This window comes from Hyperolius riggenbachi, chromosome 9 (assembly GCF_040937935.1).
Source record: "Hyperolius riggenbachi isolate aHypRig1 chromosome 9, aHypRig1.pri, whole genome shotgun sequence".
NCBI lineage: Eukaryota > Metazoa > Chordata > Amphibia > Anura > Hyperoliidae > Hyperolius > Hyperolius riggenbachi.
Genome location: NC_090654.1, coordinates 45164247 through 45179418, shown reverse-complemented (window position 1 = coordinate 45179418; position 15172 = coordinate 45164247). Strand labels below are relative to the sequence as shown.

At 45.1% G+C, this 15172-nt stretch overlaps 1 protein-coding gene across 3 annotated transcripts in view; it reads right to left on the bottom strand.

Moving 5' to 3' along the window:
• USP19 (ubiquitin specific peptidase 19) overlaps positions 1-15172 on the bottom strand; it is a 157312-nt gene that overhangs the window by 110556 nt on the left and 31584 nt on the right. For all 3 annotated transcript variants that reach the window (XM_068252644.1, XM_068252645.1, XM_068252646.1), the window contains exon 2: positions 13716-13993. In XM_068252644.1, the coding sequence (XP_068108745.1) occupies positions 13716-13857 (142 nt within the window). In that variant the 5' untranslated portion in view covers positions 13858-13993. The remainder of the gene's footprint in view (positions 1-13715; positions 13994-15172) is intronic.

Sequence of the window (15172 nt, the reverse complement as noted above, 5' to 3'; positions counted from 1 at the left end):
CAAATTTGGAATTTCTTGTTGGTTGTGATAGATAGGAAGCAAAGATTGGTTCATTGATGGTGTAGTGAACGATTTTTCTTCCAATTATCTGACCGCTCTAACGATTTTTCGCTAGAAATTGGACAGTTAGTGGCTACCTTTACAGTAATTTTCCTGATTTTAGCATCAAAAAACACTTCAGAAACCTATATCGATAGATTTCTGTATATTGTCCTGCCTTCCCAGTGATACTCAGCCTAGGTAGTGTAGCTATTGCAGAATACTCCTATCAGAGCATTCTGGGAGAACAGGCATTATTTTCACTGGCTTCAGAATTCTGAGGAACAAACATTCTGCAGAGCTGCATTTGATAGGACAAAAGATGTCGCCGCTGGTTATAAATTTCAGAATGTAAATCAGGAAAAAGATGGGGAAACAATGACTAAGTGATTTATAATTGAATATTGTATTATGGGCTGTATGGGGCTAGAGCAAAAAGCAGCAGCACTGTCCACTCAGCATGGAGAACACTAATTAAGCCAGTGTGAAGTTGAGGAGTCCTGTAGGAGAGTATGGTTTTGCTGCAATGAAAGCAAAACTGTTAATGTCACTGTTAACTACACCACCATTCTCCCTACTTCTCAAGCCCGCTGTCTGGGTGTCACCCTGGACTCCGCACTCTCCTTCACTCCCCACATCCAAAACCTCAAAGTCCTGCAACTTCCACCTTCATAACATCTGCAAGATCCACCCTTTCCTGACCTCTGTCACCACCAAACTCCTTATCCATGCCCTCATAATTTCCCACCTTGACTACTGCAATGCCCTGCTGTCTGGTCTCCCTATGACCCTAATTTCCCTGCGGCAGTCCATCATGAATGCGGCAGCCAGAATTATCCACTCCTCCCTTCGCTCCACCACAGTGGCTCCCCTCTGTGAATCCCTCCACTGGCTTCCAATCCGGTCCAGAATCAGATTCAATATACTGTGTCTGGCTTACAAATCTGTCCACAAAACCTGCCCAACCTACATTTCTAATCTTACCCAGAGGTACATGCCAAGTCGCTCACTCCGCTCCTCCAATTAACTACGCCTGACTGCCCCCCGCATCACCCAATCCCATGCACGCCTCCAGGACTTCTCAAGAGCTGCTCCAACATTATGGAGCTCCCTACCTCCCCCCATTAGGGATTCCCCTCCTTCAACATCTTCAAGAAGGCCCTCAAAACTCACCTTTTTTACTCTGGCCTATGCTCCCTCACTAGTGCTCTGAACTCTGGTCCCCTACCTTACATGTCCCCACCTCTCCCTCTAGATTTTAAGCCTTCGGCAGGGTCCTCCTCCTCATGTCTCCTACCTGTTCACGCACCTCCATTACCGTACACCCATCCTATGGACCCAAGTGAACTCGACTTGCCTAATCTCCATGCTCCAATCCAGTGACTGACTAAGCATTACTTTGTACTCATACTGTGCTGCGTGATCTGGTTTGCATGGATTCCTGTATTGTCTTATTACTGTATGTAACCCCTAAATATTGTCTGTAATCTTAACTAATGTCCTGCGCTGTTGCGCTGTGTAATATGTTGGCGTTTTATAAATAAACTAAACTCTATAAAGGAATAGTTCCCGAAGTTTGTTACCAAGTCTGGGGACTTTCATTTGTGTGCTAGCATGACCAAAGACTTATTTACTATAACAGAAAAGTGCCATTCCTTTAGCTTACAAAAAAATACTGAGAAATATAAAAAGAAAAATTGTAATAGTTCAAATTTCTAAATATGTTTATTTTTGTGTAAAATGCACACACACCTGAAAATAAAACACTACACATTCTTAAACCTGAAGTGAAAAACTGATAAGATTAACAATTGTATTTATCCTCTTACTCCTAAAAATAACTTTGTTTAGATATCACATGGTTTTATTTTATATTTAAACATTTACAAAGTAGACTTTAAAGAGGAGCTCCAGTGAAAATAATGTAGTAAAAAAAAGTGCTTCATTTTTACAATAATTATGTATAAATGATTTAGTCAGTGTTTGCTCATTGTAAAATCTTTCCTCTCCCTGATTCACATTCTGACATTTATCACATGGTGACATTTTTACTGTGGGCAGGTTATGTAGCTGCTCCTAGCTGTTTTGGCTGTTAGAGACAGCTGTAAACAGCTAATTCCTGTCTGTGAACATTGTTACATTGTGGCAGTTTGCCCAGAGTACCGCGGTACCCAGAGCTTCTTGTGGGAGGGGTTTCAGCACAAAATCAGTCACACAGCGCCCCCTGATGGTCTGTTTGTGAAAATCATATTTCTCATGTAAAAGGGGGTATCAGCTACTGATTGGGATAAAGTTCAATTCTAGGTTGGAGTTTCTCTTTAATGTTCTTTGTCTCTGCTCAGTGGCAGCCTATTAAGTGTCCCTGAGTGAAAATACCAATATCTCCCCGCTCTGAGAAGTTGTATTCTGTCAGGAAAGCTTTTTTTTGCTTATCGGTGATTTCGATTTTATAGTTTACTATATTCCCCGCAAGGTGCTGACAAGACAGTAACTATCACTTCCAAGCCTAGAAATTAAACGATACCCGAGGTGAGAGGAATATGGAAGCTGCCATATTTATTTCCTTTAAAACAATGCCAGTTGCCTGGCAGTCCTCCCGACCCTGTCTCTCTAATACTTTTAGCCATAGACCCTGAACAGGCATGCAGCAGATCAGGTACTCTGACTCAGGTTTTACTCGATTAGCCATATGCTTGTTCCAGGGTTTTGACTGAGACACTACTTGTGCCAAAGGATCAACAGGGCTGCCAGGCAAATGGCATGGTTTAAAAGGAAATAAATATGGCAGCCTCCATATATCTCTCACCTCGGGTTCCATTTAACTCCTTCGGCAGCACAACAAGACAAGTAAAACAGCCTGGTTATTAAAGCCAATGGGTACCACATTAAAAATAAAAAAAAAGTCAGATACTCACCTAAGGAGAGGGAAGGCTCGGTCCTAATGAGCCTTCCCTCTCCTCTCCCGGGGCCCTCGGTGCTGCGCTGGCTCCCCCGTTCGCGTCCGCCGCCGCAGGGACTTCGGGAGCACTCGGGCTTCCGAAGACGGGCCGCTCCATACTACGTACGCGCGAGTGCGTCATAGAGGGCGCTCGCGCATGCGTAGTATGGAGCGGCCCGTCTTCGGGGCCCGAGTGCTCCCGAAGGCTTCCGAAGGCATGCAGAAGTGGCAGTATTTGACCGAACTGGTCGAATACTGCCACGGGGGATCCTGCGCGGGACCGGGCATCGGGAGAGGAGGGGGAAGGCTTATTAGGACCGAGCCTTCCCTCTCCTTAGGTGAGTGTCCGACTTTTATTTTTTAAATGGTAAACATTCACTTTAATAGGTTTTGCACTGTACATACACGTTTATCTCATGTCACCTCGGGTACACCTTAAAGTGAACCTCCGGACTAAAAATCGACTCCGCATCACTGAAGAGGCTTGGTGTTTCTTTCACAGTTTCACAGCATCAGAACTTTGTTTCTCTTATACAAGCCTCATTTTTAGCTGCACAGAAGAAAACTGCCCGGGATTTTTTCCCCTGATGCTGTGCAAAGCATGATGGGATTTCTGATGTTGTTCTCGTTCTGCTGTTTTGGTGCAAATTTTTTTTTCTCTACATTTTGAATTTGACATTTGAAGCCTAGCGTGTGCAGCTGGGAGAGGTAATCAGGACACAGGACAGTTGGAACTGTGTCTCCTGCTCCTTGTCACCTCCTTTCAACCAAAAAGATGGCTGCCCCCATGACAAAGATGGCTGCCCCCATGAATCACAAACATTTGCCTGTTCTTTTAAAACAGGGTAAGTAAGAGATTATATTACCTATCTATTCTAATTAACATAACTAATGTAACTTGATGACAGTATGTTTGTTTAGCCTGGAGTTCCCCGTTAAGCTGGTCTTGTCACTAGTTCAACGTAGTTAAAAGCGTGACTGATGTGTCAGAGTGTAATGATGACCTACACAAACATATCTGGAAAAATATCAATATCCAAAAATCCATTCCCAGCCCATTCTCAGCCTTTTTTCAAGCGAAGGAGATTTTCAAAATCGCCCACAAAACACCTGTGCAATGATTCTCTAGAAGGTTCATATCTATGCGTTTTGTCTGTTTTGCGCTCCGCAAAGCAGTGCTTGTACCATTTTTTGGGGCGTTTTTGCTCTAATGGAAGGCATAGGAAGAACGCTAAACACTCACAAAAATCGCTTTATGCAGCAATTGCGTTCGCAGTTTTAAAAATACATTGTATGTATTCATTTCCAGGTCAAAGAGTTCACTTCCTGACTGACGTCAGGAAGTGACAAAACGGAATCACTCTGTAAAAGTGATTACAAAAGCGCTTTGCCCAAAATCGTAGCGCGCAGTGGAGCGCCAGGAGGGGGGAGGGGAAACACTAAAAAAAAAAAAAAAAAAAAATTGAAAATCGCTGCCATCAGCAATTTCCATTTTAAATTTGAACAAGGCCTTAGCTGGTGTCAGGTGACAGCACTCAGGTATGGAGACAGACGTAGCAATAAGATAAAGCTGCTTTAGCTATGTAGGTGAAGCAAGGTGTACACTTGTCCTTCAGGAAATGGTTTTCCGTCACGGATGTGCATTTCTCATGTAGTCACACCTCAGATTTAACCATTTGCACGAAACACTGTGGCTGCTTTAGCGTTGCCTGTCCTTTCAAGGGTTAAGAGGCAGAAAACACGTCAGCTGATGTATGCATTTTAAACAAGTCATTGTCATGGATTAACAAGCTGTCGGCTTGCTGCTCGTGTCTTGTGACCATCGCCAAGCAACAGACAAATGACATCGTGTCTATATGGTTACCAGACTGATCGGAGGTCCCTTCTATTTATACTACATAGCTTTTGTTGTTTAAAGGAGAACTGTAGTGAGAGAGGTATATGGAGGCTGCCATATTTATTTCCTTTTAAGCAATACCAGTTGCCTGGCAGCCCTGCTGATCGATTTGGCTGCAGTAGTGTGAATCACACACCAGAAACCAGCATGCAGCGAGTCGTTAGATCTGACAACAATATCAGAGACACCTGATTTGCTGCATGCTTGTTCAGGGTCTAAAGGTGCGTACACACATGCGACTATAGTCGTTTGAAACGATCGTTCCCCGATCATTTCAAACGACGATCGTTTGGAAAAAAGCAGCCAACGACCATGAAGTCTAACGACGGACGAGCTAGATCGTTCAAAACGAATGATCTAGCTTGGCGGATTTTTCCCAACGACGATCGTTTGCAAAAGTAGTACATCGTTGGAAACGGTCGTTCGTACTAGGCTTGACATGCGCATTTCACTATTTCTCCATGGAACTTCATTTTTATGCGCAAGCGCAATAGCTACTTTTACGTGATGTAACGTTCGTTCTAACGATCTGATCGTTACACACCTTTTAAAACTAACTTTACTTAGGTCGTTCTTTCATCAATTAAAAGTTCGTTTGTCGTTGACATCGAACGATCGTTGTCGCATGTGTGTACGTAGCTTAAGGGTAAAAATATAAGAGGCAGAGGATCAGCAGGACAGCCAGGGAACTGGTATTACTTAAAGGGAAACAAAATGAGAAGCGTCTTACCTGGAGCATACTTACCTGGAGCTTCCTTACCCCCCCTGGCAGTATTTTTAAAACGTTTCAGACCCTAAAAATCTGAAAAAAAAAAAAATCATGCTGCCAAAACACCAGCAGCAGCCCCCGCTCGCACTCACCTCCCTGGGCTCCAGTGCTGCAATTTCCCCTCCGTCCTCCGGGTGACGCTGCAACTCTCTGGGGAGATCGATGATGGCGCTTGGGCTCAAATCTATTTACTACAGTAAGGCCAGGCGCCTGAAGTCGAGTGATGCAGGGACTTCGGGACGGCATCGCAGGACAAGACTTCTCAGATAAATATAACTTTCTTTTACTTGCAGGCTGCTGGATTTTAGTACTCTGGAGGTCCTCTTTGACTGATCAGGTCTACCCCTAACACACACCTCCGTGCAGTACTCAATGCAAAGCAAAAATCTCTGCTCTGTCCATGTCTTATTATATCCTACAGTCTATTGGATAAAAACATTTTTTGCTCCGATCCACATTCCCATATAAAAAGGTCTAGCAAAACAAAACAAAAAATCTGATTTAGCTGTGGATAATAAGCAAAATATCCTAAGTGGACCTGAACTGTTGCACAGGACAGAAGGAAAACAGAGAGTAATGCATCCTGTATGTATTTAAAGAGTTTAACCTGTCTAATTCCCCCTCATCTGTGACTAATCACCAGTGTCATTTGATCTCTCAATTGTGTCAACTCAGGAATCTCAGCAGTCCTCAGCAGAGCAGCTAATTTGTACACAGGATGTTAACCCTATGTCTGCTTCCGTGAAAGCAGGAAGTAGACACTGCAGATTTATTACAGGATTTCTATGAGCTGCAGCAAATTAATGTTTTTCTGTAAAGTTTATTATGCGGTTGCTTACATTTTAGAACAGAGAGGACATTCTGAGTTCACGTCTGCTTTAAAAAAGAGAACTTGAGGCGCATGAAATTAAAGTTATCCACTTACCTATACAGAGCCAGCCTTTGGATCCTCTAGTACAGTGATGGCTAACCTTGGAACGCCAGCTGAGACAAAACTACAAATCCCAGCATGCCTCTGCCTCCCTGAGTTATGCTTATGCTTCTGAGCTGTCAGAATATTGCAATGCCTCATGGGACTTGTAGTTCCACCACAGCTGGAGTGCCAAGGTTAGCCATCCCTGCTCTTGTAGCTTCCCACGTCCTCCTCCAGACCACACCCCGCCCAGAACACCCTCTTATATTAGGATTAGAGTATGTGTGAGTGAGGAGGGGGAGGCAGGAGAGCAGCAGTGTTTCAACTTGCACAGCAGAAAGGAGGAGGTGGCAATGCTGTCCTGACTGAGGAGGAATGGAGTGGCTTTGGGTGAGCAGTTTGTTTATCACAAACTCACAGCCAGTCAGTGTGTTATTGTCTTGAGCTGCAGCATGTCTTGTAAGAACACTAAAGGAAGCAGAGTAATTGTGTGCTGTGCGATAATTCCAAATTGGGGGGGGAAGGGGGGGATCCTCCCAAGTTGGCCTCAGGCAGCAAAAAGTCTAGACCCGGCCCTGACAGCAGGCAACTCAGATACAAGACATATCGGACAAGCTCTTGTCAGATATGTTCAGAGGGTCCACACGTGGCAATGGTGGGGGTGAGGTGAATCCAGAGGCTTCCCGCTTCATATTCAATTAGTACAGAGGTTGTTTCATGCGGAACAGTTGTTAAACAATGGGCAATTGTGGGGTTCTCAGGAATCCAAATATCACTCCCAGAATGCTCTGGGAAGAGAATTCCACATAGCTAAACAGCTTAGGCTAAGCATCGCTGAGAGGGTGGGGCTCTATCCCACGGCAATATTTAGATAAAGAAAGTGCTTGTGAAGCTGAAACCAGGATAAATAAAGTATAAGTGGGTATCCTGAATAATTTACTACATTCTATTTGTCACTACAGGGCCTCTTTACATATAAAGAAACAAGCAAAGACCAGAAACTGAGTCTGAAGATTTGCAACATGGGACTCAAACACGTGAACAATCCGAAATGATAACTGTCATTAAAACATAACTTTTATTTGTATTCCTAAAATGCAGAATAGTCACTACAGTACCTCTTTAAGCCTACTTGCTTTAAAAGTAAATGTATAATTAGCTGTGGATCTATTCCACAAGGGACAGGTCCTTCTGAAGGAAATGGTTGAGGATCTGCCTGGCAACGGCTTAAAGACTATTGCTTAGTTACACCTGCCATCTGTCATCATGCTCATCTCATAGCAACAGTGATGAGATATACAGCTAATCTGATCATTGTGATAAAGGAGGAACCCTTATCACTGAGCTGCAACAAACTGTATATACTGGTGCGGCTAGCCACACTTCACAACATCCTCCCTAAAAGTACGTATACACAAGTCTCAATTTTCCGCCCAACTTGTCATCCGATTTGTTGTTTGAACGACAAGTTGGACGTGTGTACGCGTCAGATGGACCAACTGTCTTTTAAACGACTGTCAGGTCTGTACGTGTGTACGAACAACCAGCAGTCGTTTGACCAACTAATAAGTCAAAAGTGAGTTGGACAAAGAGTCAGACGACATGTAAATTAGTTTGTTGCGCGCTTTGTTTGGACGTGTAAAAGTGACGTTTAAACAGCACGTTGGTCTGTTGAGTCGTTCAAAACTGAATCCTGCGCTGGCTCCTCTGAAACTGCCTCAACAAAGCCTGAAAGGCTGCACAGGCAATATTTACCTACCGCGATCCTGAGCAGTAGCGGCTCTCCACTCGGGTTAGGCAGAAATAGTCGAGCCCGATCAAATCCGCTCTACTGCGCAGGCGCAAAGGACTTACGTCTGCACAGTAGGGTGTATACAATCAGGCTCGGCTATTTCTGCCTTAGCCTGAAGGAAGAGCCGCTAGTGCGCCTGCGCAGGAACACGATAGGTAAATACTGCCTGTGCACACTTACCTCACCACTATTGAGGGGGTTCGCAGTGCTGCATTGCTGGGACAGAGGAGGATGGGGGAAGCCTCATTAGGATTCACAGACTTCCCCCTCCCAAGGTAAGTAACCCCAGAGGGTTTTTTTTTGTTGTTACAAGTTTTCTTTAAAGGAAACCTGAGATCAGCCTAACTGGGCGTATTTATACTTACCTAGGGCTTCCTCTAGCCCAGGGGTGTCAAACCCAACTACAAAGTGGGTCGAAACTGAACACTGGGACCAAGTCGCGGGCCAACCTCAAATGTCTTCTGACCACCTCCCTCCCTTTTAAAGTTCCATGGTGTCTAATGGCCCCCATCCAACCCCTATACAGTTCCCTGGTGTCTAGTGGTCCTCCTTCCTCCCCTACACATTTCCCTTGTGGCTAGTGGCACCCCTGCCCTATACAGTCCTCATTTTTTTAATACTTTCCCCCTACTTCACCCATATGGCTTCCCTAGTGTTCTAGGGCTCCACCTCCAATATAGGTTCCCTGGTGGTCTAGAGTGGGCCAAACATAATGCAAAGCGGGGAAACCATTTGGGGGTCAAATTGAATGGCTCTGAGGGCCAGATTTGGCCCGCGGGCCAGAGTTTGACATGTTGGCTTTTGCCCCATTAGGTGCTTGAGCTCCATCGCTGTCCTCTCCGTTGTCCTGGTAATTTGGCTGGCGGGGCTCTTCTGTGCATGCATGGCACAGCCGCCACTGGAGAGGACGCACGCACGCCACGCACCTCCTGGGGCTAGAGGAAGCCCTAGGCAAGTATAAATATGCCCAAGTAAGCGGCTCTCAGGTTCACTTCACCCCAAAGCGGTTTTTACCCTAACAGACAAGAGCGATTTTCACCTTTCCGAGCTCATCCCTTTAATTTGCCAATAGCTTAATCACTACTAATCACATTGAAATGATCTATACCTTGTTTTTTTCACCACCAATGAGGCTTTTTGGGGTTCATATTTGTTTTCAGTAATTACTTTATTTTCTATGCATTTTAAAGGGAAAAACAAGGAAATTTCATCCCCTATGGTTTTAATATAAACACTGCTACTGTACATACAACCCACACATTTTATCTGCTTATTTGTTCTGGTTATCAAGAGATTTTAATTATGTCCCTAGTGCAAAGTATGGTGACATTATTTAGAAATAAAGGTGTATTTTTTCTATGGTGTTTTCTCGCTTTTCTCACGTGCACGGGGATGCATGTTCGGGAGCGCACACGTCCATACGCACAGCAGCAGCAGCACTGTCTGACTTATAAAAATGCCCTGGAGCCGTTAAGAGGCTCTAGCAGGACGTTTTTATAAGTCTGGTTGTCATTAAGTGGTTAAATATCCAGCCAGGTACCATGTAAGCTCCTCCCAAATATAACACCAGAAAGCTATTTTTTTTTTTACAATGCTGGGGTTTAATGGAACGCACCAAATTCATGGAATCTATTAAAACATAATTTCATTGCATCACTTTAAAGCAGCAGGAACAGCCATAATATTCCAGGAATAAACACATATACAGTATAAGTAGATAAATACTTGTTCTACTTACATAACATATGTAACTGCCCACATTTTTATTTCAGTGAATTATATATAGTAGGGAAAAAAAAAAAAAAAAAGAGAAACCGGTTCCAGGCATTTTCCATCTTTACTGCCTCTGACTGAAGCCAATTTGTATGTTATTTCTACCCTTGCCCTTTTTCGCTTCTAGAAACAGCAGTGTCATATCTAGGTTGCTTTGAACACAGCATAGATCATTTTTCAGCAGCTTCTGCAGAAGGATGAGGTTTATTTCCCTTCTTAGCCTCGTGTCACAATGAACTGCCCTCAGCCAATCAGGAATGGGGGGAGATAACAAGCTTCCCTCTCGCCGGCTATGTATCAGAATAGAGCCAGGCTTACGGAGATAAGATTCATTACAGCAGAAACATTTAGGATTATATTGGAATGCTTGTAATGCAGGATTAGGCTACATAACAAACACAGCAGTGGGTAAAAAGAATGAGTTTACGGCTGACAATCCAGCTTTAAAAGTCTATCTTTTGAACAAATTCCGTCAGTTTTTATACAACAATGTAGAATGTATGTGACTCCAACAATAGTACTTTATTTACCTGCCTAAGGCCTCGTTCACATCTGCTGCGCTGAAAAACGTGTTAAAGCGCATGGTAAAAAACGCATGCGCTTGTGCGCGCTTTAGTCCGCGTTTCTGTGCATTGCGCTGCGCTTCTTTAAAGCACGTTTTGTTTACTGTAGCAGCAGCAGTTGTCAATAAAACTTTGTTTTTGTATGTAAATGTATTTTTTTCTCCAATTAGGGGTAAAAAAACGCATGCGCTTCTATGCGCTTGTACGCGCTTCTATGCGCTAAAAAAGCGGACCCATTCACTTGCATTGCTGTGCGCTTTACAGCTCAACGCACAGAAATGCCTGCAACACTACGTTTCTGTAACGCTGCTCAGCGCAGCGCATAGATGTGAACCAGCTACATTTAGTTACATGGGAAAGTAAATACCTTGCTGAACGCACAGGGCAGTGCGCTGTGGAAAGCGCACAGAAACGGCCCTGATGTGAACGAGGCCTAACTTGTGTTTGACAAGTAAAAGTTGCTTCTTCAGAAACAATAATATATGGTCAGTCAATGAGGTCCATGTAACCTAAGGTCAGAGTTCTGTGATGCTCTCCAAATGATGCCTACACAAGCTCTCTGTCTACCTCGATCCTGAGGAATAGTCACCTATTTAGTCTGCTCTATTAAACCCAAACAATGTAAACCGCTTCCAGACTAACGTGGTTGAAATCTACGTCCTTGTGGCTGCACGACTGGCAGGATGCAGATTTTGAACATCGCCGCCGTTATCCCATCGCCGCATCTCACTTGCACTGAAGTCTCTATGACGGCAGAGCTGTGAGCTTGTCAGGAGTAGATTTAATCGGCTCCTGACCCAGTCATCACCGTAAGCCCATCCCTTTGGCTTACATTGATGGACAGAGTCAGGAGCCAATTAAAGTGGCTCCTGACCTGCTCGCACAGCTCTGCCGTCATAGGGATGGCAGAGAGATGGACCTGCGACGATGGGAGATCACGGTAACCGGCAAGAGCGACGGGTCTGTGTGGCGATCCATCAGTAAGTGCCGTTTTGCGGTACCAGCAGTCTCTGACCCCTTAAGGACCAGAGACTGCTGGTAGCAGTGAAATAAAATTTGCTACCGGATGGTTTACATGACTCTAAACAAAAGGGTCATACACAGGCTAGATTAAAGTTGGCTGAGGCAGCTGAAAACGACTGTCTCAGCCAATAATACAATACAATAACATTTCTATAGCGCTTTTCTCCCATAGGACTCAAAGCGCTTAGGCTCTCTCAGATTCAGTAATTAGTAGGATGAAGTATTCACACAACAAAAGTTATATTTCTGCAAATGCCAAACTGAACAGGTGGGTTTTCAGTCTGGATTTAAACACATCCAGGGATGGAACTGTCCTGATCTGTTGAGGTAAGGAGTTCCAAAACGTAGGGGCAGCATGACAGAAGGCTCTGGGACCAAAAGTTTCCAAGTGGACTTTGGGTATGACTAGATTATTAGAACCTGTGGAACTGAGAATGCGGGGATTGCTACGCAGCTGCACCATATCTTTTTTGGAAGGCCAGTGTAGAGAGCATTGCAGTAGTCCAGTCGGGATGTGATGAAGGCGTGGACTAAGGTTGGCAGATCTTCTGGGAGTATGAGGTGCTTCATTTTTGCAATGTTCTTCAGGTGAAAATAGGATGATTTCACCACAGCAGAGATTTGAGTTCTGAAGTTTAAATCCCATCAATTAGAACTCCCAGGCTACGCACATGATCAGAGCTGCGCAGATCCGTGCCTCCTATTCCCAGTGGTGAAGACTGCAAGTTAAGTTGCTTTGTTGTCATGCGCTGCCCTCCGATCAGAAGGACTTCAGTTTTGTCTGCATTTAGTTTCAGCCAGTTGTCATTCATCCATTGCTGTAGTTCACGTAAGCAGGCGTTTATAGTTAGAGTTGGGTCTGTCACACCAGGCTTGACATATGGTGTATGTCAGGCGACATAAGGTGTATGTCAGTCCACGACCACCTACCGTGCAAGCTTTCCGCCTGGCTGATCTACTCACCCGACAGACGGCCAACTGCTTTGAAGATGCCACTCCTCCACCGGCTATGTAATGTCACGCACACGACGCTCTGTTGTCTTTCTGCCCCCCCCACATAGCAACATAACGTGACACGCGTCTGTAGAGGCCAGCCAGCAATGTTGCCTAAGGGGACCAGGTCCTGATCCCCGACAGGCAGAAAAAAAATCCAGAGGTATGTATAGTTATCAGTCCTCGCTCAGCCTTGCTTCCTCAACTTTCCAAACTGGCTACTAAAGCGCCACGCCTACTGCAGTCACTTGACAGTGAGCCTGGAGCTCTAGTGGCCAGCACAGAAGCTGCATGCAACACTAGAGAAAGCAAGCTTGAGCGTGCCATGTATGTTACAGTGCACTCCAACCGCCCTATTGGCACGCTAGAAATCGACGATGGCGGCACATGGGAGGGGGGGGGGTTAAGCAAAGCAATTGGCAGGTCATGGCTTTTAGACAATTTTTTTTAAACCAAAAGTGGTGGTGGCCGGGGTGCATAGTGTGTGCGTGTGGTACATATCAATTCTACTGAAAATACCTAACAAAAAACAGGGATCCTTTGAAATGATATTTGAACAAAATCCTGATTGAGCGCTCATTGGGGATGGCCATGGGGTGCAAGTTCCCCATTCTCCTTTACCAACAGTGAAAGCTATGGGAGGGGGAATTAGGACTAATCTACTGGAATAGGAGACTAGAGCTACAGTACCCATCTACGCAACAGACACACACACACACACACACACACACACACACACACACACACACACACACAACTGCTTCTGACCACGCCAACGCCTCAGTTTAAGAAACCTCCGACTCCAGGTGCCCAAAATTGCTCTGACTCCTCGACTGACTCTACACCCCTGGCTATGGGAGGGTGAATTAGGACTAATCTACTGGAATAGGAGATCTGTTAGTGCTGTGGCATCACATACAGAAACAGGATGTACACCCACACTCTACCGCTTCTGACCCTCAGGCAATGCCAGCAGCATAATACCAATGCATATGAAAAACATTCCTACCCTCACCTCTTTTGGGCTCGCCGGCGGGCACCATCTTGCCCTCCTTGTTCTCCTGGTTGATGCGGTCCTTCTGCTTCTTCTTGTTTACGGCATCTTCAGCTCCACGCGTCACCCTCCTCTGCCCGGTGCCCTCCGCAGGATGGGACATCTTCTGCCGCTTGATGGTAACAAATGGGCCCCCGGGGTCTGTAACGGCGTCTGGGTCAGGGGTGCGGCGTTTTCTACCTGGGCCAGCTATCTTGGCGACTCTCCGTGGGTAGACTCTTCGTCAGGGAAGAAATAATCTGAAAATACATAGAGGTAAAGTCAGGATTGCACCCTGCAAGCGGTACAAGTCAATGAGAGAAGCTTAATCACTTGAGGACCGTTTTTTTTTTGTTTTGCAAATTGGTGCCTTGCAGCCATACAAAATGAGCACACCAGTGAATCCCCCCACCCTTTTCTGCCCACCAGCAGAGCTTTCTGTTGGTGGGCTCCGATCGCTGCAGCAGCATTTTTTTAATTTTTTTTATATTAATTTATGTGTCATTTATTTTTGTAACTCCTCTCCTCCCCCCAGCAACCAATCACGGTGATCAGCATTCAGACATCAGGTTATGAGAGCCGATCGTTCTCTGAGCCTCCCCAGGGGACAGCCGAGTGTCATGGCTGTCCCCAGTACAGCGCTGCCATAGATCGCAGCGTGGTACAATGTAAATAGACGGCAGTTTTGCTGTCTAACAGTCTAATTAAGCGATCTATCGGCAGTCGGTAAGCAGTTAAAGTTAACCTGAGGTAAGAGTGACATGGAGGCTGCCTTATTGGTTTCCTTTTCAAACACTACTAGTTGCCTGGCAACCCTGCTGGTCTATCTGGCTGCAGTAGTATCTAAACACTAAGCATGCAGCTAATCTTGTCAGATCTGACAATGTCAGAAACACCTGATCTGCTGCATGCTTGTTCAGGGTTTATGGCTAAAAGTATTGGAGGCAGGATAGCCAGGTAACTGGTATTGCTTATAAGGAAATAAATATGGCAGTCTCCATATCCCTCTCACCTCGGGTTGACTTAACAGAAATATGCTTCTCAATGTGTCCATTCGTAAAAAAAGTATTTATATAAATAATTTCTGAATTAAATGAAAGCTTCCGTATCGGCTCATTAGATATATTGGGCCGGATGCACCAAATATCGGCAAGATTGTATCGCAGGTCCACCATGTGACAGTTCGGTGCAGAGTTCTGTACAGACGTGAGACTAGCCGAGAGGCCAACAGCATGTTTTGTTGCTAGGGAGGAGGGTGAAGAGACGATGTCACAAGTGGGAGGGGTAAGGAGGAGAGCAAGGGGCTCAGCCAAGAGGATACGGCACTCTGGAACTTTTGGCAGCATATTGGGACTGTTGCACACGCTCAATTCTCTAAAGACGGGACCCCGACTGGCACCTTGGCCAAGAAGCACCTAGTGTGTGGGGGAGCCTAATAA